This window comes from Callithrix jacchus, chromosome 8 (genome assembly GCF_049354715.1).
Source record: "Callithrix jacchus isolate 240 chromosome 8, calJac240_pri, whole genome shotgun sequence".
Lineage (NCBI taxonomy): Eukaryota > Metazoa > Chordata > Mammalia > Primates > Cebidae > Callithrix > Callithrix jacchus.
In genome coordinates this window covers 38,868,870-38,895,272 of record NC_133509.1, presented here as the reverse complement: position 1 = coordinate 38,895,272, position 26,403 = coordinate 38,868,870, and the positions used below count along the sequence as shown (strand labels likewise).

General features: G+C 43.1%; 1 protein-coding gene and 1 long non-coding RNA gene across 27 annotated transcripts in view; one reads left to right on the top strand and one right to left on the bottom strand.

The window, feature by feature from the left end:
* Window positions 1-2,808, top strand: part of CYP19A1 (cytochrome P450 family 19 subfamily A member 1) — a 95,716-nt gene extending 92,908 nt beyond the window's left edge. For 3 of the 4 annotated variants that reach the window (XM_009005417.5, XM_009005416.6, XM_009005419.5), the window contains exon 10: window positions 1,235-2,808. In XM_009005417.5, coding sequence (XP_009003665.3) covers window positions 1,235-1,483 — 249 coding nt within the window. In that variant the 3' untranslated portion in view covers window positions 1,484-2,808. 4 annotated transcript variants of the gene reach the window in all.
* The window catches only part of LOC118144843 (uncharacterized), a 236,035-nt gene that overhangs the window by 100,650 nt on the left and 108,982 nt on the right, over window positions 1-26,403 (bottom strand). The window lies entirely within an intron of this gene.

The window sequence follows — 26,403 nt, the reverse complement described above, 5'->3', positions numbered from 1 at the left end:
CCTCTCTTGAAAATGTCAGCATTAAATCCTCTCTGGTTCTCTGTGTTTGCACCATAAACATTTCATTTTTCTTACTTGTTCCCCTCTGCCGTCTCACCAGGAGCACACATGTCCCCTAGCTTGGAGCAGGGCTCCCATATTCATCCTCAAGCCAAGGATTCTGGGTCTCCAGCTCTAAAAAGTATCTGCATAGTGGCCACAAAATAGGTGAAAAAGCCAGGCCCTTAATTTGCTTAAAATGAGGTGATTTTTGTTTAACCCAACCAACCTACTTTTCCATTTAAACTTTGTCATCATGCATCATATTCAGCTATGGCACGATCTGAGCAAAGGAAAGTCCATTACTGCTTCAGATGGAAATCAAATGAGACCAAAAGATTTGGTTTTTGCAAAGTACCTTTGGTTCATCAAATGGCCCCATAGACAGCAGGTCCCATTCTAAACAGGGCTTACTAATTAGAAGAGAGTCAGTTTTTCTTTTTCTATGATTGATGTGTACTAGATATTCCAACTTCATTACGTCAAATTTTAGGCAATATGTTTTTCAATCTGAATTAAATAAGCAGTTCCCTAAGTACCTTTTTTCAATTTGCATATAGTGTAGAAACATGATGCTAATTAATTCAGTATGCTAATTCATCTTGTTTCTACATAGGCAATCCAGATAATGCCATGTAAATCAGTGAATTGGTCAACAAAAATTTATTGAACATCTACTATATGCCAGGCAGTAAGTCTAGATGTGGACAAGACAGATGTGGTCCTCATTAATTTTCTACATAACTAAAAATAGTTCGATGATTAGCACTGAGTAGGCCAGGAATCTACATCTTTGCTTGCTTTTGTCTTCTATTTGGTACCACACAAAAATGATCTTTGCCTGAGTGACTTGTAAAACAATAGTAAATCTGTGTCTATTCCACAGAACTACCTGATTATACTAACACTGGCTGTAATAAGATGATCTGCATTGCTTTACCCCAGCACATGAAAGGCAAAACTGGGGAGTCTTTGAGGTTGGGTCTGTCTGTGTTGGATCATGAGGGGTGAATCAAACAGGACAGAGAAGGGACTTACTTGAGTTCCAGTTGTTCATCTGAAGGGGCAGGGGGCATTGTGGCTGATACCCCAAAACAGAGGGTTCTGACTGACCAATATATTCAGAATGAATCCAACAGAGATTGAATGACTCTAGCTTTTAATATTCTGGCTAACTGTCTGATCATTTTCATAGGTTCCTTACAGGTACTTTCAGCCATTTGGTTTTGGGCCCCGTAGCTGTGCAGGAAAGTACATCGCCATGGTGATGATGAAATCCATTCTCGTTACGCTTCTGAGAAGATTCCACGTGAAGACATTGGGGGGAGAGTGCGTTGAGAGCCTACAGAAGACAAACGACTTGGCCTTGCACCCAGATCACACTAAAAGCATGCTGGAAATGATTTTTACCCCAAGAAACTCAGGCTGGTGCCTGGAACACTAAAGAAGGCTGGTCAGTACCTACTCTGAAGCATTTCTCATCAGTAGTTCACATACAAATCATCCATCCTTGCCAATAGTGTCACCCTCACTGTGAAAACTCAGTGGCCCATGGCATTTTATAGGCATACCTCCTGTGGTTTTTCAGCAAGCTGGGTGCTATTGGTCATCTGCTCCTATTCCCATCAGAGAACCAGGTTACAGGAGAAAAGGCAGAGGCCAAGAGTTTGAGGGAGAAATAGTCAGTGAAGAAATGGTATCCTTAAAGGCCCGATTTCACCAAAAGTGCTTTGAGAAGGATGGGCCTTCATTAGCAAAATGTCTGATTCCCCACTGGAGCTCTACTGCCTCACCCCAAGGGCATTTTTGTGTCCAGGGCAGAAACACTCAAGTTGATTAGAAAGACCAGGCCAATGTCAGGGTACCTGGGGTCAAACACACATGCTATTGTGAATTAAAGTACTTTAATTTTGTTTTCTGTGGGAGTGGGACAGCAACATTCGTAGTCTTTGAAGAAATGCTTACAAACTCAGCATTTAACCCTTCCTGTGATTAAGCCCAATTAACTCCTGTCTGTGCACAGATGATCTGTCTGTGGCAAAAGTTAAATCAGAGGAAATTATTTCCTAGTCTGTCAATTTATGCCTCAGCCACTTGCCTGTGCTCCAATTCATTGTATTACCTGTAGATTCAGGTAATACAAGCTAATTTAGTAATAGCCTAGGTTAAGTATAATTAGGACCCTGTGTCTGCTGTTGAAAAAAAAATCACATGATATACTTCAAATTCAAATAAAAACGCTTTTGGCATTTTCCATTGTTGCTAACTCTATTAGTGTGGCTAACCAAGCTATCACTGTAAATATGGCATTGATTTGCTCTTACCACAGCTTCAGGGATTGGGAGAGGAAAAGTCCTCCACATCTGTATCTAATTCTACAACCCAGTGGGCTCAAACTTCTAAGGAGTGCTCCTCTCCTCCCCTTATCCTTCTCCCTTGAAATTTTCTCCCTCTCTTTCTTCCCTTGACCCCAAAAGCCAAGGGCAACAGATCCATAGAGAACATGGTCAGAGTAGAATCCCTGCAGTATTTTTTAATCCTACCTCAACTGTAACTGTTACCTGAGAGATTTAACATTATCTAGTTCATTGAATCATTATAATTGTATGTGGTCATGGATAAAATGCACACCTTGGAATTAGCTTTCTAAAGGAAATCAGATGAATGGATTAACTTTCCAAACACCGCTTCACTTGTGTTATATAGCCAATATGACTATCTCTACTGAATGTCATTGAAAAACTGAAAAATTAAACTTATTTACAAATAGGTAAATATTTGCCATTGAATCCATTGCCATCCCATTTAACTATTCTTTTCATCTACTGTTTAGCAACAAGGCAACAGCTGAGTATAAAACGAGAATGTAACTCCCTGAAAGCAAGAGCTACTTTCCTTCTTTTGTAATCCATCTCCATCCCCATCTCCCTGTTCTGTCTCCCTATATTCACTCCCAAACTCAGTTCTGAATAGACTCTTCTGCTCAGAGATATACCCAACAGATGCAGAAACCAAGTAAAGAGGTAGGTATTCCAAGAATTTAAGAATGGACACCAGTAAAGAATAAAACATTTATTGAACTTGAAATTATTTGGATCATCTGTATGGCCTAAAAATATATGGACTCCAGGCACGGTGGCTCATACCTGTAATCCCAGCACTCTGGGAGGCCGAGGCAGGTGGATCATGAGGTCAAGAGATCAAGACCATCCTGGCCAACATGGTGAAATCCTGTCTCTACTAAGAATACAAAAATTAGCTGGGCATGATGGCGCATGCCTGTAGTCCCAGCTACTTGGGAGGCTGAGGCAGAAGAATTGCTTGAATCCAGAAGGCAGAGGTTGCAGTGAGCCGAGATCATGCCCCTGCACTCCAGCCGAGGGACAGAGCAAGATTCCGTCTCAAAAATAAAATAATAATTTAAAGATATATATTCATATATATATATATATATATATATATATATATATATATATATATGGACGTATACAGATGTATTCAGGTACACAGGCATGTATGGACTATGCCTGTGTACCTGAAAACGTCTGTAGATCTGTAGTCAGGTCTAGACTACCATTCAAATACTTTAGACCCCTGAAAGCAAGAAGCAAGGCCAGGATTTGAGATTTAACATGTCCAAGTTAGTTCGCTTAAAAATTAGTAACACTGTTTATATTGCCTCTGGCTGGAGCTGCATGGTGGAAGAAGCCCAACTTTGGATCCGTGTATTTCACCCATCCAATACTCTTGGGACATTTATGTGTATTTTGCCTGCATATATATGTAGCGAAGATCTATGTCTACACAGTCAAAGTGAAATGAAAGTTTGATATAATTGTACATAGATAACTATTTTGCAGATATAAAAATATGCTGGGGGAAAACTGAGATTGGAGTTTGGGGGTGGGAATGAGGGATACGGGGGAGGGACAGGAAGAGGGGAAGAGTTGGTTTGAATTATCCAAGCAAACTCTCCCAGAATCAAATTACCTGGGTAGTTGTTTAACTTTTCACTCAGCTTGGCCTGTAAGACAAACCTCATATGTTTATAGAGGCTTGGCCTATGAATTTTGGAATACCACTGGCTTTTCAGTAGGCTGATAAACACATATTTGAAAATGCTATTATCTCTTCAGAATTCTGCCTCATTGTTAAGTGCTTAACTGTCACTCTTGAAAGTGTAATGTGCTGTGGATTCCATTTTCATCAGTTCTCAAAGAACTGAAATGTGTACATTATCAGTGAAATGCATTTATATAAGGGCTCTATCATTATCAAACTGTAAGGACAATTGTACCCTTTTATATCCTCTGGTGTACTAAACACCCCCATGCCTTGATTGAGATCCCATGTTCTCCTCTCAAGTGGAAATAATCACATCCAGCAAGCTCTCTCATTGAGAAATACCACTTGGAAATTGCCACTTTTTATTCCTAAGCACCTTTCACTGTTCATAGTGCTAATATTTCACAAAAGCATGTGCCATTGGCCCATTGAAGAATGGCTGGACCCTTTTCAATCTGTATCAGCTGGGCTCTAGGACGGAACCTCTCACCTATTCTTGCAGAAAGACATACTAAATTAAACCTTGTGAAAGTAGTAAGTCAGATAGAGCATTTGGGGCTTTCAGTTGTTCTTAGCTCAAAGAACAAAGTCAAGGGCTTCCCTGTTTCAGCTCCCTCATTTCCTTTTTTAAGCTTTTAGCAGGTATTGGCCTATTCTAGGAAGTCAAAGACCATAACCCTGTTTCTACCAGGTCAACAAGACAATGGTTTACACAGGACAACCCCCATTCATCAAGTCCATCCCATTAAGTGTATTTTACCTCTCTCTCTCCCATCAAGAAAACATTTCAAAGCGTAAAACAAATGAGAATCATAAGAATACAATGATAATTATAAGAATAACCTCAAATCCACTGTGATTTATAACCAAAAGCAAATGTTTCACAAACCTCAGTATTTTAACTTGTTAGCAAAACATTTCTTGTAAAGAAGGTCTTAATAGAGGCATGGAAGCTGACTGCCTGTGGTTCAGGTAATTTTTAAAGTTCCTTTCAGCTTTGCAACTCCATGAATAGGGAGGCAGTGGAGCCCTGAATCCGGGCTCAGACTTTTCATAAGGAGATGCTTTGGACAAGCTGTTTCATCTCTCCATATCACAGTTTTCTCATCTGTCCAATGGGGATAATAATTATCTCATAAGCATTGCTGTGAGAATTGCAAGAAATAATTTCTGTGGAGCTCGTTAGCACAGTGCTGGTACACAGCAACCTCTCACCAAGCACAGGACATCATAATGATGAGCTCAGTAATGAGGCTGAATCATGAGCTCCTCAAATCTCTTCTCTTGCAGTAGAGGGGGACAGGAGATGATGTGCCAGATATTTCTATTACCTCATAGTAAGCTTCATGTCAACTTTTTCATCAGCATGAGTGCCTCAGTAATCCCTGCAGCCTATTGGTAAGACAGAGTCCTAAGCACCCAAGCACTCCCCTAGTAAAGGAACAACCTGGGTCTGAGTCCACCTCTCATTCCAAAGCCCTTGTCCCCTCTCTGATGCCATCTTCTTGCAGCAGGACTAACTGCTGAGAGGCTGAGGAGTCTCATTCCACTTCCCCAGATCTCTAACCATGTAACGCTGGGTAAACCCCTTTGAAGGACTGCTCATTCCCCATCTCATTGTCCAAGGAATTTGAAGCAAGGAATGTCTCCATTTCTTCATCTATAAAATATGGATAATTTTACCTGCCTTCCCTACTTCCCACATGTGTTTCAAGGTGCTTTCTCAAAAGAGATAGGGGAAAGTGCTGTAAAAGTTTAGTTAGTATAAGGTGGTAGTACTATCGAGTGTATTCCAATAACTGCCTCAATAGGAAATTATCAGATTCCATTTTGCCATTACCTGACCACCAGGAACACTTCCAGCTTTGCACAATTTCAATTAATTTCAGATTTGCGACTCCATTAGAAAATAAGGAGTGGCTTTAAAAAATAGTCATTTTCTATAAACACACAGTGTGCAAGGCAGACTGCATGATGGCCATAAAATTACCTACATTTTAGCCAAATTGGTAAATGTTAATAGGTCTATTATGATTGACAGCTATTATGCAATTTCTTCTTCTGGCAAGGATTTCATATATGAATGAAATATTCAGTCCCTCACATAGTTAGTTCCAATGCGAATAAGCTAGAAGTTTGGTGTGAAGGAGGCAAAGCCAGACTCACAGGCACAAAGGCTTCCTCTTCTAGCCTACTTAAGCCTGGATAGATGAAGAACTAAAGGTGGTGAAAGTGTATTCATTCTTTCAGGCCAGGAAAACAGTAACTGTAGCTACTTTCTTACTATATTAAGCCCTTTTAACAGTCATGTCATGTACTTCTCTTAACAATACGGTGAGGTGGCTATTATTCCCCCCATCCACCCATTTTTATTCCCTTGCTACCTCCTTGGTAGAGTTTCCCCCCCCCACCCACATATACCCTAACATGTATAGCCAGTGTCTCAGGTTCTATTATCAAAAACTACTCCCAAAACATTTTTTTAAACTCCTTGGGAGGCTGAGGTGGGAGGATTGCTTGAGTTCAGGAGTTGGAGATCAAAATGAGCTATGATAGTACCATGGCACTCCAGCCTGGGTGACAAAGCAAGGCCCTGTCTCAAAAAAAAAAAAAGTTGCTAAATGTATCTACCTAAGTTATAAAGCATAGCTAAGTTTCAAAATGTCATCCTCCCTGTTAGTAGAGGTTTTTGGTTTTCTAAGGAATTGCGCAAAAGCTTTATTGGCATTTGCAAGCTGGGCTTGTGGGAGGAGTGATGGAAGGAAAAGAGATGGTATATTCCAGATACCCCTAAAATAATACCACCTACTTTGCCTACACATGAAGCTGGCCCACCTATAGTGCGGTGTTTAGGTTGCAAGGGTTCCCAAATCAGAATGATTACAGGAGCCAGGCAGGCAGCATAAATTGGACAATCAGGCCAGCTATAAGTAGAGCCTGTGGGAGACAAGGAAAATGTCCCACCTAAAGGCATTCAAGTTCAGTGTTCCTGAATGCCAGTGACAGCCAAACAAATCTCATCCATGAGCTGGATTGAGCCCATGTTTTAAGGTCTCTAATAACATTCCTGTTCATATCCAACATTTTGTTTGCATCCTCTCCTCACTCAGTGAGGAAGGCAGAGAAGTTCCACTTCACTGATGTGAAACCCAGAGAGGCTGCAGCCACCCACTAAGCGCCAGATCCAGGACTCCTCCAGGGATCCCAGATCCAAGTCCAGGGCTGTTTGATTTCACCTGGCCAACTTCCCTTCATAGCTGTGCATATTCTGATGGTGATTTCATGCCCTTTCACCAACCTGAATATCAATAGCCTCCTCTGTAAATATGGATTACACCAGAGGAACTCTGCAGTCATTTCCAATGCCTTTATTATGTTGTAACTATTTCACTTCATAAATATAGTAGCATCTTTTCCCCTTTGTATCTAAGTCTTAATAGCAAACTGAGTGTATAAGGCCATCTCACTTTCAAGTCAAGCATGCAATTTGGTCACTGAAAGAATGATTTGGGCATCCAGTGTGCACCAGCTGGCAGACTACAAGCTCCCAAACACTAGTATATCTGCATGTACCCTTAACTTGCTGTTGCAGGGGGATGAAGATGTTGATGGAAAACATTTCATTCACAAATAATTACTTTATTCCCTATTGCAACTTTTGAGCAAGCTGCAATAATTTGCTGAATTTTTTTTCTAAGTGGCATTGGTTTTATACTCAAACCAACTGAAGCACTAAGAGCTCAATAATACCTCCCTTCCCTGCTGAAATTAGCACTTTCTCTGGGCACCAATGCCTCTGGCATCCTTATACCTTCTCATAATGCAGCTGCTGCTTTTACTCATAGCCTCTAAAAAACAACCTAAAAACAGATAAAGAGAAATGAACTCTCGTTTGACAGAAATGCCTGCCCATCGCTTGCAGAAATGGTTGACGCATCTTTGCATGTGGTCCTGGGGCAAGTGTGAAGAGTAAAGAATTATTATAAATCAGTCAGACCACAGACCAGGTTATCTCATTTAAACCTCACAACAGTTATGCAAAATATAGATTATTTCCCATTTTGCAACTGATAAAACTGAATCCCAGAGTAAATTGCCCACACTCGCTCAGCTACAAATTTGAACTTCTTGGCGTATTCCAAAGTCTATGATGATCTTTCCTGTATGCTATACTACAAGTGTGATTTGGTCCTTTGGAAAATCAAATATAGTATAATAATAAGTGTCTGTAGGGTCTAATTGGTCAACAATTTAGTATTAATATTGGAGGGTACAGTGCCACATATTAAGGAAACTAGGGAATTCTGGCTCCTGTCATAACTCATACCAGCCACTCCACCATGGGAGTAAGTCTAAGAACAGTGACTTGAGACTTTGCCCTGCCTCTCCAACCAACAGCTAAGGGTGAGTCAAACCAGTTCTATTGATTCAGCTATATTAAGCAGCCAAAGTAAAGTGATTCATATGTGTTCTCTAGTCATCCATGTTTTACTCATCTCCATGTCTGGCACACATCATGCTCTCAGTACATTTCTGTTAAATGAATGAGAGAGTGAGTCTTTGAGTCAGTAAGAGAAGTTAGTTCTATTAATTTCCTAAGAATAGGCAACACATGTACACATTCTAAAATGTGGCCTTTGCAGGCTACTAAGTGCCACTGAAAAAGAGTGAATGATCAATCTACACACTTAAGCAAGAAAACATGGCCCAGTGGGGGAAGCCAGATACATCTTGGTCATAGGGACTGGCGGTTGGGGGTAGATATTCCTGCTCATTGGAAATTTGGAGGAGATTAGGACTCATGCAACTGAAGATTTCACAAGTCCATGGGTTTATGCCCTTCATTACAACCAACTGGTGATGATGTAGACATTTTCTAAGGTAAGCTAAAAAGCTGGATTTTGGGACACATAGCCTCAAAGGTGTCATCTTTCAGAATAATCTCTCTTAGCTTAATAATCAGCCTATACTCATAAGAATCACAAATACATGGTATTTTATGTTTAATAATCACATTTAATGCCCATTACTTACCAGGATAGGTAACACTATGCCTATTTACAAGACTAACTCATTTCCAAATGATCAAAAAAGCACATTTTATCCTACTTTAACACAATTGTTCCTGGTTCTCCTTCTTGGGTCTCATTCTAACCTCTCAACAGCCTGTATTTCTACTTCTTGCAGGTGTTTTGTGGCTCTTTCCATAATGAATCCTCTCTGTAGTTCTTTCCTTCTGCAGTTCCCCTCGGCCTGTCTCAGGACCAACTCTGAGGACTGTGCTCTAGGGAAGCCCCAGGCCGTCTCCCAGTCCCAGGCTTGCCATCTTTTTCCTACTGTTGAATGCCATCCTAACAAATTTGCTGTGTGATTGCTTCTCATCCTTCTCTTTCTTCTACCTCTGCAGATCCATCTTCCACGTTTCCCTCATTCCCTTCTGAGCCTCCTGTTATCTATTTCCCGTTTCTCTCACCATCTGCATGCACCATCCTGAATTGCTCTGGCTGAGGTCACCCTTTTATTCTGAGCTGGTGAAGCGGAGGCAGCCACCCTCCTTTTATCACGATGAGCTCTTGTGTAGATGAAATGTAGCCCTTCATCCTTATATTTGTTTCCTAAAACTGCTGCAACAAATTACCACAAACTGGTGGCTTCAAACAGCAGAAATGTATTCTCTTATAATTCTGAAAGCCAGAAGCCTGAAATCAAGGTGTCAGCAGGCTCTGTGGGAGAATCCTTCCTTGCCTCTTCGAGCCTCTGGTGGCTGTAGGCTTCCTTGGGTTGTGACTGCATCACTGTAATCTCTGCCTCTGTGGTCACATTGCCTCCTCCTCCTCTGTCTGTATCTTTCCGTCTTCTGTCTCAAATTTCCCTCTGCCTTCTCTCCTATGGACATAGCGTTTGATATAGGGCCCACCCAAGTATTCCAGGACGATTTTATCTCAAGGCTTTTAACCTACATCTGCAAAGATCCTTTCATCCATATCAGGTCACATTCACAGGTACCAGGAATTGGATGTGAACTTGTCTTTTGGGGCCCCATTTGACACACTGCACCCCTAGAACAGACTAGCACTTCTCAATTTTTAGAGCAGTAATTCCTAAGCTTTAATGTGTGAATCACCTAGTGATTTTAATACAATGCAGGTTCGGACTCAGTGGGTGTGGGTAGGGGAGGGCCTGAGGTTCTGCATTTCTTTTTTTTTTTTTAACATATACTTTAAGTTCTGGGGTCCATGTGCAGGATGTGCAGGTTTGTTACATAGGTATACACGTGCCATGGTGGTTTGCTGCATCCATCACAGCATCATCTACATTAGGTATTTCTCCTAATGCTATCCCTCCCCAAGCCTGAGGTTCTACATTTCTAACAAGCTCCTGGGTCACGCTGATGCTGAGGTAGGCAGTCCACATTTTGAGTAGCAAGGTGAGCCAAATGTGTAGCTGTGTGATTCCCAGAGCAGTTGCAGCAGCACTGCCTAGGAGTTTGTTGGAACAGGAATGCCCAGGCCCCATCTAGACCTGCTGAGTCCAAATCTGCACTGCAACGAGATCCTCATGTGCTCTGGTTGCATGTTAAAGATTGAGAAGCACTGATCTAGTCTAGAAGGTGTTTTTAATCCTCATGCAAGATTTCTCTTAATCATACTCTGCACCCTATCTTCGTGGAGTCCTCAGCCTCACTGAGGCGGGACTTCTGCAGCCCTGCATGGACTATAACTCCTCTGTGACCCTAAGTGGAAGTCCTTGGAAGGCAATTAACACTGTCTTCCCTTGTACACTGTTCTATTGTATAAATGTCCCCAACCTACACCCCAAACCAAGTAGCCATATGTCCCAAGACTGTTAATTCCATCAAGCCACAGCAGCTGTGACACATATGGAAGCTAACAAACAGAATCTTATCCTGCTCAAATAAATCATAGAAAATTCTCCCTGTAATCCTGGTCTTTCTTTTGGATATAGTGATCGTTAAAAGTGCTTTTACTGGCCTGACAAAGTAGCTCACACTTGTAATCCCAGAACTTTAGGAGGTTAAGGTGGGTGGATAGCAAGGTCAGGAGTTCAAGACAAGCCTGGCCAACATAGTTAAACCCTGTCTCTACTAAAAATACAAAACTCAGCCAGGTGTGGTAGTGGGTGCCTGAAATCCCAGCTACTCAGGAGACTGAGGCAGGAGAATCACTTGAACCAAGGAGGCAGCGGTTGCAGAGAGCCTAGATCACGCCACTGCACTCCAGCCTGGGCAGCAGAGTGAGACTGGGCCCCCCCCAAAAAAAGTGCTTTTTCTACTCTTCTGAAGCTCCCATCAAACTCTTTACTCATAAGGATTCAAACTATGAAAATGTGACTCTTCTTTCATCCCAGTGAATTAAGATAATGGAGGTTCTCACAAAATCTTCTGTTAGATTTCTGCCATCATTTCTTATGTGACTTCTTTGTTCATAGAATTTCCTCTGGAGGAGACCCTCCCAAGCCAGCCTACCTCCTATTATGTAGGAGATACATAATCAGGCAAAACTTGAACTTGGTCAACTTAGGATTAAATTCTACTATTTACCAGCTGCGTGTCCTGGGGCAAGTTGCTTAACCTCCTCTAGCCTAGTTTTATTCATCTGTAAAACATATGCCCCACAGGCTTCTTCAATTAGGTAGATCTTGAGTATGAGAACCCAACATATAAGGGGAAGCAAAACAATGTTCAGAGAGTGTTTCCTTCCTTTGCTCTTCTGTCGGTCCTCTTCACACAGCTCTTAGGAAAAGGAATAGGCCAATTACATATTTTTGTTTTCTTCTTCCTCCTCCTTCTCCCTGGCCTAGAGGGCTTTCAAATCATTTATTTTGAAGAGAAGACTGTCCCTAATCTTGTCTTAAAAAGCATATGTGCCAGGCTCACGCCTGTAATCCCAGCACTTTGGGAGGCTGAGGTGGGTGGATCACAAGGTCAGGAGATTGAGATCATCCTGGCCAACATGGTGAAACCCTGTCTCTACTGAAAATACAAAAATTAGCTGGGTGTGGTGGCAGGTGCCTGTAATCCCAGCTACTTGGGAGGCTGAGGCAGGCGAATTGCTTGAACCTGGGAGGCAGAAGTTGCAGTGAGCCGAGATCACGCCATTGCACTCCAGCCTGGCAATAGAGCAAGATTCCATCTCAAAAAAAAAAAAAAAGTGTATGTATACTTTTCTCCACATCAAAAGAAAACTATGTCAACTGGAAAGAAAAAAACTTTTAAACCAGTTTTATAAATTGTCAGAATGAATTTGGGAATTTTCTACTGCTTAAAAAACCTCCATCTTATAATAAAAATTATTTATTTTTGACTTATTAATCACTTATTTATTCAACAAACATTTATTGCCACGTAGTATGTGCCGGACCTTGTTCTTAGTGCTTATACCTTTGCACCCTATATGTCAAAACAGAAAACAAAGTAACAAATAATGAAGCAGATCATTTCAGACAGTGTCAAGGGCTATGAGGCAAATAAACTGGGTGATGAGATAGTAATGGGGAAGGGGGCTCTATTTTGGAATTAGAAGCTCAGGTAAGACCTCCCTGACACACTGAAGTTAAGATCAAATTGACAAAGAATAACTCGTCAAGATCTAGAGAAGAAAGTTCCAGGTAGAGGGAACAACAAGTGAGAAGGCCCTCATGTGAGATTAAGCTTGGAATATTTGAGGGTACACAGAGTGGCTGCAATGTCATGATCAGAGGGAAACGTGAAACGACGTGAAGCTGGCAAGATGGACAGAACACACTGGGTCATGAGGTTCTCAGAAAGAAGCTGGATTTTAAATACAGTTGCTGGATCTGGCTCATCATTCTAGCTCATGAGAGCCACTTGTTAAGATTTCAGGGGCCGGGTGCGGTGGCTCAAGCCTGTAATCCCAGCACTTTGGGAGGCCGAGGCGGGTGGATCACAAGGTCAAGAGATCAAGACCATCCTGGTCAACATGGTGAAACCCCGTCTCTACTAAAAATACAAAAAATTAGCTGGGCATGGTGGCACGTGCCTGTAATCCCAGCTACTCAGGAGGCTGAGGCAGGAGAATTGCCTAAACCCAGGAGGCAGAGGTTGCGGTGAGCCGAGATCCTGCCATTGCACTCCAGCCTGGGTAACAAGAGCGAAACTCCGTCTCAAAAAAAAAAAAAAAAAAAAAGATTTCAGGTGTTTTGAGAACCGAATAATGCCAAATTGATAGCTTGAAACTGGCCATAGTGGCAGTACTTATAGCATGATAATTGGCAGATACAACAAACCCAGGTTCTTCTCCCAGATCTCTCCTCCAAGAGAGCCAGTTGTTAAACATTTACCAGCATGCCACTGGTGTACGTGCAATTTAAGCGCCGTCAGAAGCCACTAGAAGGTTTAAGCCAGAGGATGTTATTACCTAATTCATGTTTTAAAATAATCCCTCTGGCTGCTGTGTGGAGAATGGCTCCTGAGGACAGCTGAGGCGGGGGGCAATAAGGGAGACTTGAACCCAGCTCTTCTGACCCCAAGTCCAGTGCTCATTTTACTATCACACAAGATGGACATAATTGATACCTGCACTTAGCATTATTTTCCTCTTTAAATTTTGCTCCATAACCAGCTTTCTTCCACACTTAAAATTACCATCAGTACCAGGCATCACATCTGAATATCTCAAATGAGTCAGAGCCTCAAAAACCCTCATATAGATTCTGGAAATAAAAATGACTAAGGTTCATTAGGATGAAACAATGGCAGTTTTTCTTGTTAGAAATTAATCATATCTCAGGGTTTCAGGGAAATTCTTTATATGATTTTACTGTTTTCAAAGATTCATGGAATGTTCTGTCTAGAATGGGCACAATCCACCATCTACAAACTCTAAGGAGGTTAAAAACGTTTTGCATATGGCCACAGAGCTCTTTGGGGCAATGCGAGGACTGGAAGTTTGGCCTCCCTATTCTCAGTCCCAGCTATGCTCAGTAAACTCTAGCTTTCCCTGTAAGAAAGCTCAGGCTACTAGCTGCAAGCTGTAAGGCTGTTTGCTGCCTCTGCAGTGGTGCCACCACCCCAGGGATAGGGTTTAAATCTCAGTTCAGCCCTGGAGGCTACCTCCCAGCACAGGGCCCTGCCAGCCTGGTTCTGGCCGTCTCTCCTGAACCATAAAGCAAGACCACGTCTCAGCCTGCCTGTGCAAGGCAAGGCAAAAATGGCAAAAGATGCCTTGCCCATTGATGAATGCAGCTGATTGCTTCAGCACTTCCCTCCTCCGAGGTCTGGACATGGGCCAGCCGTGGTCTAGTTGGCCTATATTCAAGTTACTTTTCTTTTCCTGATGAACTATGGTTCTATTTATTATGGGGAAAATTGGAGGAAATTAATTGATACATAAGTTTTTAAGTCATCCTTGTGTTTCCAAGGGACTGGCATCAAGCCCTCAGTAATAACAGTCGTGAGATGCACAGATGGGAAGACGTGAGCCTCTTTTTTTCCCTTTAAAAAACTTTTTAATTGTGGTAAAATATACATAACATAAAATGTACCATATTAGCCATTGTTAATACAGCTCAGTGGTACTTATACATTCACCTTGCTCTATACCACTCACCAGCAGAACTTTTTCATATCTTGCAAAACTAAACATTTCCATTTTTCCTCCCTCCCAAGCCCCTGACAACCACCATTCTATTTTCTGTCTCTACGAATTTGATGACTCTAGATAGCTCATGTAAGTATAACCACATAGGAATTGTCTTTATTGGCTTATTTCACTTAGCACAATGTCCTCAAGTTTCATACATGGTGTGACATGTGTCCAAATATCCTTTTTTTTAAGGCTGAATACTGTTTCATTGTATGCATAAACCTCATTTTGTTATCGATTAATCTGTCCATAGGCACTTGGGTTACTTTCAACTTTGGGCTACTGTGAATAATGCTGCTACAAACATACATGTACAAATATCTCTTCAAGCCCCTGCTTTCAATGATTTTAGATATATGCCCAGAAGTGGAATTGCTAGATCATATGGTAGTTCTATTTTTAGTTTTTTTGATGATCTACCATACTGTTTTCCATAATGGCTACACCAATTTATATTACCATCAACAATGCAATTTTCTGTTTGTTTTTGTTGTCTTTTTCTTGATGGGGGGCACAGAGTTTCGCTGTTGTTGTCCAGGCTATAGTGCAATGGTGCAATCTCAGCTCACCACAACCTCCATCTCCTGGGTTCAAACGGTTCTCCAGCCTCAGACTCCCAAGTAGCTGGGATTACAGGCATGAGCCACCGTGCCCGGCTACCTTTGTATTTTTAGTAGAGATGGGTTTCTCCATGTTGGTCAGGCTGGTCTCAAACTCCAGAGCTCAGGTGATCTGCCTGCCTCAGCCTCCCAAAGTGCTGGGATTATAGGCGTGAGCCACTGCGCCTGGCCTTCTTTTTGTTTTCTCAAATAGTAGCCAGCCTGATGGGTGTGAGGTGGTTGAAAATTGACTTTTTCTTTAAGAGACAGGGTCTTGCTCTCACACCCAGGCTGGACTGCAGTGGCACAGTCATAGTTCACTGCAGCCACAAACTCCTGGACTCTAGCTATTCTCTCATCTCAGCCTCCTAAGTAGGTAGAACTACAGGTACAAGTCACCATGTCCAGCTAATTTAAAAAAAAATTTTTTTTGTAGAGATAGTGTCTCCGGTTGCCCAGGCTGATCTAGATAGAGGTAGCTATGCCCAGCAACCAGACTGGCAAGAAGCTGGTGAGAAGTCCCTGTTATAACCAAACCCCTGCCTTCCTTAGCTGGACTCCTCAGACCTGACTACATGGCCTGGTTTTCATCTCTCTTGTCCAAACAACTGATCCTGCAGCTTCAACTTGGGCTTGAAAAGCTACTTCCTGCAGCTACTGTCAGGACTCCATCTCTTATCCCACATCCTTTAAATGCTGGGGATTAACCACAGCTCTAAACAGTTTATATTTATAGTCCAGAAGCCAAGTTCATTTACATTTATTTTGAGGAAGAAATTATTTATGAGTGATGGACATATATTGTGTGGTTTCTTGGGAAATGAAATATGTCTTCCAAAGTAATTAGGTTATCATCTGGCCAAAACCTTCCTTTGTTAATCCATGGTCTTAAATAACCTGTTTCTGTTCATATTACTGAGGCACCATTTATAGAGACAAAGTGCAGCCAACAGTTGAGGTTGTTTTGCTGTGACTGAGATTAGGAAAGGTGCTCTGAGCTTGGCCACAAATGCAGGTGCAAATGCACAGACCCTGGGAAGCACAGGGAAGATTATAAAGTTAGAGGAAGACCCTGTTCCAAGTGTCCAGCTCACACTCCTGCCCATTCCCGCCTCTGACCCCTCTGCCCACTGGCTCTCCCTCCTCTACCCCCAATTCCTAGATCTGTGATCTGTGCCTCCATTGTCCCTTGCCTCTCCTCCAGATTTGTGTCTTCCCTTGATTTAGACGAGGCAGCAGACGTGGAATGACCAAGTGGGGAAAATGGCTGGATGAAGCCGGAGGATATGGGCTGAAGAACCTGGAGGGCATGTCGCCTAGGGGAAGCAGGCAGGAGGAAGAGAGTGGGTTACATGATGGGACAGAGGAGCGACAAGAAAGCTAAAGTGGATTCACACTGGGACCCTCTGAAGCATGTGTGCTGGAGACTTGGCATGTTGGCCAGAACTTTTAGACCATTGGGTCATCTGCATGACACAGATAAACCTATGGAAGCCAGATCCTAAACCACTTATTGCATATGATTTCAGAGTTGAGCTAAGTGAGAGGTGTGATGTGGTGTAGAATTTAGGCATTATAACTCCCAAGAGGAAGGGGCAGGAACACAGAGCAACTATGGCAAGGACACCCAGGGAACATGCACAAACTTTGTCTTTGATTTAGAAAAAAAAAAGTGAGCCTGATCAGGGTGGCAAGGATTCTTTTTAAATTGTGACCCAGATGACTAAATGAATAGAGCCATAACTATGTGTGCCTTTAGAAACCCTCTGAGACAACCTCATCATGTAGTTGTAACTACACTGTCACTATACTTTAATTTCATCATAATTTTCAATGTCTTTAGTGGTGTTTGGGGTCCTTGGTTATTTTAATAAAGGCACTAGTAGCATGAAGTGTGCTGTGGACACAGGAAGTTAGGAAATCATTGGCTCAGATGGAGCCTTTTAGGCCAGTGGCCTCTGTCATGCATAGCCCAACACTGTTTCTTACACATTTCTCTTCAAAATTGTCCACTGAAGGCAATCCCAGAAAAAAAAATCCATCCCAAAACTGTTCCAAGCAGTGGCAGTATCATTAGAATAACAGTATGATTCCTAAATTTAATGTAAAAGTTCTGGTATGTCTACTGAAAGCCAGTATCATTCCATTAAAATCACACTTCATTCAGGGGCTTAGGACTGTCTTTTCCTTCATATTTTCAGGGTGTTTCCTAACATTTTGAAGCCAGATTGCTAATGTATCTAAAACATTAAACATAATGTGAAATCCTTATTTTCTAATTTTAAAAATGTCATTTGCTTTGTAGCTGAAATCAAAACAGAAAGAGATGAAATGCAGTTACTAAACTTCAAAGCGGAAAATAAGTAGAAAATAGAAAAGACAGGTGATGAGCTGGCTCTTCTGTCCCGTAAGAGCCAGCCCATATTTGTGGCCATTTCTGGACATGATTTTCTCAATAAAGTAACATGGATGTAGACCTTTAGGGTGAGTATAGTAGAGTTTTACAAAAATGTCATAGTGTGCTATTGCTTCTGTACTTTTCACTGTCTAATATCCCAAGTACGTTCAAGTTTAAAGTTGGAAAACACTAGTCCTTGTGATGCCGAGAAACTCAGTCATTCCTCAGACTGCCATGGTCATCTGGACACAAAATGTATCTTTAATGTGGCTGTGTTATTTGGTAAACATGGTGTTAACAAATAAAGTGCTGTGAATGCTCCTCTGCTCTTTGTGGAAATGTCTATTTGTTAAAAATTACTATCCCCACTGCTGTCCTTCATCTCCAGAGAATACAGAAGTAAGAGTCACTTAGATCATGTCTTATCTTACCAGGAACCCCCAAACAGTTTGCACACTGGCTCCAGCCTGGGTGACAGAACAAGACAAATGGAAGGAAGGAAGGAAGGAAAGAGAGAAGGAGGGAAGGAGGGAGGGAGGGAGGGAAGGAGGGAGGGAGGGAGGGAGGAAATAGAGAGAGAAAGAAAGAAAGGAAAGAAAAAGGGAGGGAGGGAGGGAGGGACGGAAGAAAGAGAAGGAAGGAAGAGAAAGAGAAAAGGGAGGGAGGGAGGGAGCGAGGGAGGAATGAAGGAAGGAAGGAAGGTAAGGAAAGAGAAAAAGAGTAGAGACTGGTTTGGGTGTTCTTCATTTCATTTTCTAATAATTTATTTTTATTGTATTTTTTTAAAGTGTCAGTCCCCATGGGTTGAAAATTAAGAAAAATAATTTGTCCTTCACCCAGGAACTTTGCCTTAGACTCTGCTGAGGCTGAATATATGTGTGTATATGTGTGCTCCAAAGTAAATACAAAAATTCTCTGGAAAGTCTTGTTTCTTTAGAAAACACAAGAGTTGAACATGAGGTCACACTAACAGCAATAGCCATGTATGGCTGATTCTACCTCTCACCGCTGCTGGCACAGGAACTCTGGCCCCCACAACATTTCCCTTGGGAATTTCTGGGCTCCTCAGGCATCCACTCCTGGACCACAACAACTTTATGTGCCTCCTCAGAGTTCCTTGGCTCCAGCTTTTCTGGGAATTTCAGCCATTTGCTCAATGGAAGGTGCCAGCAGCTGCCTTCCCCTCACTTCTCGATAACTCTTGCCATCTCCACTGTCCTGGATTTGGTCTTGTCAGGAAGTGAGAGGCAAGCTGGCCTCAACACCAAGGAGCACAGCCTAGTTTCTTTCTGAACCATAAGATTTCCATGCTCAGTGAACAGGGCCTGGGGACCTCATACAATGTTGGCTCAAATTGGGGGTCCGGGTGGGCAGCTGAAGTTAGCAAGTTCCTGACTACAGAGGGATGCAGATGAGCAGGGCTGGAGATGTGGTATGAGGCCTGGGGAGGAGCTTTGGGGAGAGAATGTGAGATCCAGCCAGGAGACCTGCTTAAACAAATCTTTAAAGAGCTCATAGGTAGAGATTTCAGACCCAAGGACCATTAGATGTCATGTAGTCTAATGCCTCATCTAACAAATTCGGACACTGGAGTAGGTGGCCCTTGGACAAGAACCCAGAGTCTCCTGAATAGTGTTATAATGCTTTTAAAAATGATCTTCAATTCCTCACCATCCTCTCCTAAGTCCCACTGTTTCCACCCCACATCTAGTAACTACACAAACTAGCTTTGCCAGGACAGCAACCAATTTTAACCAGCCCATCCTAAGACATTTCTATTTGTCAGAGGCCAGATCCCAATTATGGAAGCCCAGGCGGCAGCAGCTGGGGGCTTCACTCAGCCTCATTCTCTTTTCCAGGATGCTCTTGCAAGGAGTGGGGAGAGAGCCCTGCTATGCTCACATCCGCCAGCAGGGTGTACACAGGGAAAAGATTTGCTGGCTTTGAAGCCTGGCAGCTCCCGGCAGAGGGGAGTGTGCCTGCCTTGATTTCTACCAGGGCTGCTCACTGAACTCGGCTGCCTGCCAGGGGCCAGCAGTAAAAAGCCAGTCAGTTATTACTGTCTGGTAAAATGAAAATACCCCTAAATGCTCATTCGCTCCATCATTTGAGATTCCCTACTGGCTGGCTCCAAGCAGGGCACTTGAGTTACATCATAACCTGGTCACTGAAGAGCTGTGACCTTGAGGAAGTTATTCTGTGGTTTCCACATTTGAAATGGGGAGAACCATAGTGCTACCTACTGGGGTTGTTGGGTGAAACAAATTTGAAATTTTCTGCTACATAGTATGTAATCAATACATATTAGCCAGCAATAATAAGTGATTTTACTTTATTAACTCATCCTTTAAATAAGTATCTATTGAGCACCCACTATGCTTAAGGCCCTGACCCAAGTGTCAGAAAAATAAGATGCTCCTTCAAAAATGTTGTAATTATTTTGTCAAGTATCTATTATCAACACTGTGATCTCTTATTTCTTTGCCCTTGTTATGAGGAAGCTCAGCACCAAAGCTGAAGGTCGATCTTTGCTGCTTTTTTGATCCTCAGGACCAGAGGCTCTGCACACCTCTTTTCTGTTAGTTCTTTTATTCCATTGTATTCTATTTATTAAGACACTGCACACATCTCTTGCCTGACCTGCTCTGTGCCGGGATCTGGGGCTGCCTTGCTGATGGGAAGTCAGAGCAGAGCACTTTGGGGAAAGGAGGGCCATTAACCACCCCAACCAAAAAAAATATTTACAGGTAAGGAAGTGACTAATGAGGCCTGAGGGGATGCGAGATGGAGGAGAAACAGCAACAATGAAAATACCTCTGAGAAAGACAGGATCAGATGCTCTGGGGAAGGAAAGAAAATACAGTGCAAGTAAAGACCTTGCCAAGGCCCAGCCCAACATGTGGGCAGAGAAGACAAGAAAGGAACAACATGGAGGTATGAGCTGAAAAGCACAGGTTCAGAGAAAAGTTGCCTTTTGTATCCATTTCAGGAGCAGAGCAAGGGGCAGAGAGGCAAACTAGCCATAGATTTCCCATCAAGAGACAGAGAAGGGCAAGGGGCAAAAATCAGTTTCCGGAGTGGAAAAACACAACTGAGTGCCTGAACAGAGAAAAAGTCACAGTGTCAGCTGGCTGGACAGCCAAGCGTCCAGGTTCACTGGCCAGCTCAGGCAGCTGATGCTCATGTCCCCTCACCCCTGAGCCAGTCTGGAGCCAAGATGTAAATAAGTCACCTGCATATGATAAAAATATAACAGGGCAGCCACTGCCCTTGCTCAGCAATGTTGAAGAGGCCTGCAGATGAAATGGTGCACTTCAAGGAAGAATAAGTACAAAAGAAAAATTGCTGATTATGGCAAAGGAGAAAACAGGCTGATTCATCTGTTAAGCCTGCGTCAAGAAAATATCTTGGCCAAACAACTCACCACTTTTCTTTCCAAGACTAAGCAGACCAATGTGTACCTCTGTGGGCCAAAAGATAGATGCTGGAACCATAAATTGGAAACTGCCCCAACGTCTGCCAGTTGCAGAATGGGTGCATACATTGTATTTTCAGACAGCAATGAGAATGAACAAACTTCAACTACATACAACAATATGGCTGAATCTCACAGGAGAACGTTCTGGTTTCTGTGCCCCCCCTCCCAATAATAAAGCAAGTTTCAAGTGTATATATAAAGTTTAACATTTCTTTACACCGTATGAACCTGCAGTTGTTTTGACTTCTTTGAACCAATTATATATAACATCTTACCAGCTCCCTCATTCAACTAGGGAGTTAAATAAAATATTTGATATGTGGTCATTTTACATTTCCCTGAGAACCATGATTTTACTTATTTATAAAGACTATCTTCTCTCATACGGGAAGAGGTCAGGTTCAGATGTGTGGCTCCTGGGTTTCCTGAGGAAGGCTCCCTCTTCGCTGTACCAAGATCTGCTGGCAGGAGGCCACGTAGACCTCACAGGGGAGGCGCGAGGCCAGGACCCAGGTTGGCCTTGTGCTCCACTTCCTCCCAGGGTTGGCATGGACAGTGGAAGGCAGGGTGGCTTTTAGAAGGAACTCTCGCTGGCCCAAAGGCAATAAACAATAAGCAGGGATTCTGGCAAGGTCAGAGCTGTGGGCCTCACCGTGGGCTCTCTAGGGGCTGAGGGACCAAACTAGATCGCTGGAGTTTGGCAGTGCATAAAAAGAAAATAATGCACCTTACTGGGGAGGTGCAAACACAGGATCCTGAAGGACTGAGGTTTGGGTTCTTTGCCCTTTTCCTAGTTCTGTGATCTGGGCAAATTATTCCAGTTCCCAAGTTTCATTTCTTCCTCTTTAAAATGCCAATGATACCACAGTATCTACTCCCTATGTAGGGGAAGAGCAGTGTGAAAATTAAGTCAGGTAATGTATCTAAGGCTCTGGGTACCATCCCTGCCTTGAACATGTGATAAATGGCAGCTATTTTCATTGTTATTGTCAGCAAGAGACTGCAGCTTCTGATAGAGAATGCATTGAGTAAGTGCTTGTGGCTCTGGGGTTTTTTGATCTATAGAGCACTATTCATCACTATTATTTTCCCATGACCTAAAAAAAATCATTGTAACCCTCTGAGGTGAAGTAAAAAATATAACCAATCTAAAAAGAAGTCAAGTTATCATTAATTTATCAAAGCAAGAAGTACGTACTTTATGATTCTTAACCACAGGAACAAAGATACACAAGAAATTTCTTTCTTTTTTTCTTTCTTTCTTTTTTTTGAGACAGGTCTCTCTCTGTCACCCAGGCTGGAATACAATGGCATAATCTTGGCTCACTGCAACCTCCACCTCCTGGGGTCAAACAGTTCTTCTACCTCAGCCTCCTCAGTAGCTGGGACTACAGGTGTGTACCACCAGGCCCAGCTAATTTTTGTATTTTTAGTAGAGGCAAGATCTCGCTATGTTGACCAGGCTGGTCTTGAACTCCTGGATTAAAGCAATCCACCCACTTTGGCCTCCCAAATCTCACACTGAGATTACAGGTGTGAGCCACCATGCCTGAACAGGAATTTCTTTTAAGAGAAGAAGTAGCCAGTGATGGCAGTTGTAATGGCTGGCATTTATTAAGCATTTGTTCTCTGCCAGGCAGGATGCCCAGGGTGCAGCATATCCTGTCATTACATTCCTCATTTATTACATGCTAAAGGCAACCTCATGAGGGGGTGCGTGTTACTGCCTCTTTCTAGTTGGGAAGTGACAAGGAGCTGGGATTTAAACCCAGGCTAAGCCAATCAACCCCACTGTGTGTGGAGGACCCTGGGAGGCCTGATCCTAGATCCTAGGGTATAAGGGTGGATCTGAGGTGCTGGCAGGACCTCCAGGCAGCAGAGTCCAGCCAGAAGCTGAAATGTAGGACTGATGCTAAAGAGAGGTCAGCAATGTTATTCATTTAGCATATATTAATGGAGGGCCTATTATATGTCAGGCACTGTTCTAGGCTGAATAAAACAGGCAAAAATCCCTACTCCCGTAGGGCTCTAATTCCATTGGAGCATTTAGATACTAAACATAATAAATAAGTAAAATATATAGTATGTTAGCTAGGGATAAGATCCATAGAGAAAAATTAAGGAGACAAAGGATACCAGAGCCAGGGATGAGGGTGGAGGGTACAAGTGTACTTAGGGTGGTCAGGGAAGGCCCATTTAGGGGCATTAGTGTAAAACCTGAAGAGGGAATAAGTCATGCAGCTCTTTGGGAAAAGAACATTCTGGATGGCAGGAACAGTGGCACAAAGGCCCTAAGGTGAGAGAACACTTGGCACGTTTGAGAAGAAACAGGAGGCCATTATGGCTGTAACAGGGCACGCATGTCAGAGACATGTCAGAGAGAGGCAGGAGGTGCAGCCCCAGTGGGACTTTCTATGCTGAGTGACTCGAGGGTGGTCCCAAGCAGACCAAATACATGGGCTGACTTAGGTAAAAGAACCACTGTGGCCACTTCGTGGCTAATGAAGTCTAGTGGGGAAGGGAAATCACTCAGCAGCCACTTACAGTAGCTCAGACAGGAGATGGTGGTAGCTGGAGTAGTGTGGCAAGTAGCTTTGGGGAGAAGTCATGAGATTCTTGGATTTCGGAGTCTTCAGAAACCTTTGAGACTATCTTGAGGGGTGTTCCATTGTGGGGCCTGATCCCAATAACCGTTCTTAGAAAGCCCTCTCCTGGTGCCCCAGGATAACAGAACACGTCACCCATGAAAAAGAAGGCTTTCTGGCCCCTACCAAGTGTTCAGGCACTGGGCCAGCTTTTTTTCTATCCCCTAGTGATTCTGGGCCCCTCTCTGAGACACAAATAACTGCAGGTAATGAGCATCAAAAGCTCTTCAACTTCTCCTCAGATTTTCCCCAGAAATGAGGAAAACGCCACTGGGAGCAATGTTCCAGTTTCTATTGTTGTGTTAAAAACCGTAAAACTCTGTGACATAAAGCACTATGTTCTTACACTCTGGGATTCTGTGGGTCAGTTACCCTGAGAGTGTACCATGGGGGTGGCTTGTCTCTGCCCCATTATGTCTGGACCCTCAGCTGGGAAAGCTCAATGGCTGGGGGTGATGGATGACAGGAGCTGGCATCACATAGAGGTGTCCTCACTCACATTTTGGCTGTCAGCTAGGATCTCAGCTGGCTGCTGGGCAGAACATCTACACTTGGCCTCTCCCTGTGGTCTCCTGTGTAGAGTGGTGTGTACTTCCTCCACAGCATGGTGGCTGGGTCTGGAAGGTCTGTGTTATGTACATGAGATGTGGCCCTGCAACAGCCACTTGGCAAGCAGTGGAGATACCAGAAAACAAAGTCGCCATGCTGCAGATGGCAAGATGAAGAGGTGGAAACTACTGGGGACCCTGAATTAACCTGGGGCACTCTACCCCAAATTTTCTGTTTGGTGAAATCAAATTCATTTTCTATATTGCTTAAGTCAGTTCAAATTGGGGTTTTCTGTTACTATCACTAAAGGCAGCATAACTGATTCAGTGCTCTTGATCTGCCATGTCTCTGGTGGGTTGCATACTCCTGGGAAGGAAGCCAGGGTTGGAGCATCACCACCCATGATAACTGACGTCCTGCTGCCAGCAGACAGCTGCTGCCTCATGGGGCAGTTGGGGTCAGGGGTCCCTATGGTGATTCATGCATGAGCTGTCAAGACATGATTCTCGACATCTTCCCCCATAAAGGCAAGGAACTGATTCTTTACAATTATCAAGAATTGTAACACCCAGGGGATGGAGGCAGGGGTGTGTGGTAACTTGATGGTGGTTAAACAAAAAATGGAAATCACTAGTGAGAGAAAACCTTTCAGACATGGCCCTATGGTGGGTATGGTGAAAAAAGAGGCTGTTAGTGCCCCAGACCCATCACTCAGGCCTTTCAGTGGACTTGAGCCAACTTCAAGCTGTGTGTCTCTATGCTTGTGCCTGGGACTTTTTGCAAAACTATGGAAAACCCCTCAAATCACATGCAAGGAAAGCCAGAAGTCAGGGAGAATAACCTCCCTAGGGAGTAGCCTTCCACTAACGCACCTGGAAGCTGGTGTATAAACACCCTCATCCTCTCCCTTGGGTGGTAATATTCTGAGGTATGTGTTCGATATTGGTTTCCAGAGCTTCCCCATGAGATTAAGCTCCACCCACCTGCTGTGAAAGCTGGTGGAACTGCATCCTTTGTTAGCTGCCTTCCTTCCTGAATCAGTCCCCCAGGTCCCTCTCCCCTACTGGTGTTCTCTGCCCCTCCCAGATAAGTTGCCTGTGCTCAAATCTGTCTCAGCATCCACTTCTGGGGGGCCCAGAAGTGGTTGAAGAATGTGGGGAAACAAATTGACAGGAAAATCTCTGTGGGGTGAAGTGCAATCAAGCCTTAGGGTTCTTTTAATTAGTAAGTTCCAGAAGTCATGATACCAGGCTTGTTTGACTTGCCAACTGGAGATAAGCCTCCTAAATTTTCAAGGCCCACTGGTACCTCATGGATGCCCAGTTGTTGAGCCTTCTGTACATACCGGGACCAGGGCACCATCAATACCATTCTGATTGGATCCATTCCCAACAGCACCTGTGAGCAGCATTTTACAGTGATGATCCATTCATCCACTCATCTCCTATCTCCCTGCAGCTGAGGAAATCTCTCAGCAGTGATCAGCATCAAGAATGGATCCTCTTTTGTTCTTGTCCATTGAATGTGTTTATTTTCAAGATTGCATTTGTGGAAAGCATTTAAACAGCACCATTTATAAGAAAACAAAAGTCACCAGATGGAAAAATAGAATAAGAAACACATACACACACACAAACTCCCCAAGAAATACAGCCAGGGCAATGGGAGTTATTGTTGTCCTGCTGTTGTGGATAATGCAGCTGTGTTGGAAAAGCTGTCTCCTTTTGACAGCCTAGAATTTTCAAGAGGAAAATGAACACAGGTCAACAGAATTCTGTGCTGCAATTCGCTTCTTGAGAAAGTTTGACAAACCTTCCTCTTCCTTGTAGGACAGAACAACAGCTACCAGAATTACCATATATATTGAATCATAAAGCACAGGCAAGTTTTTCTTGCAATAATGCCTTACAGTTGGCACATCTCTTATTTGGACAGATAAGGTTCTTTCTTAGGTTCTCAAGAGCCTAAGCCTTCTCAACACCCTTAGCCACTGGCTGGCTGCAAA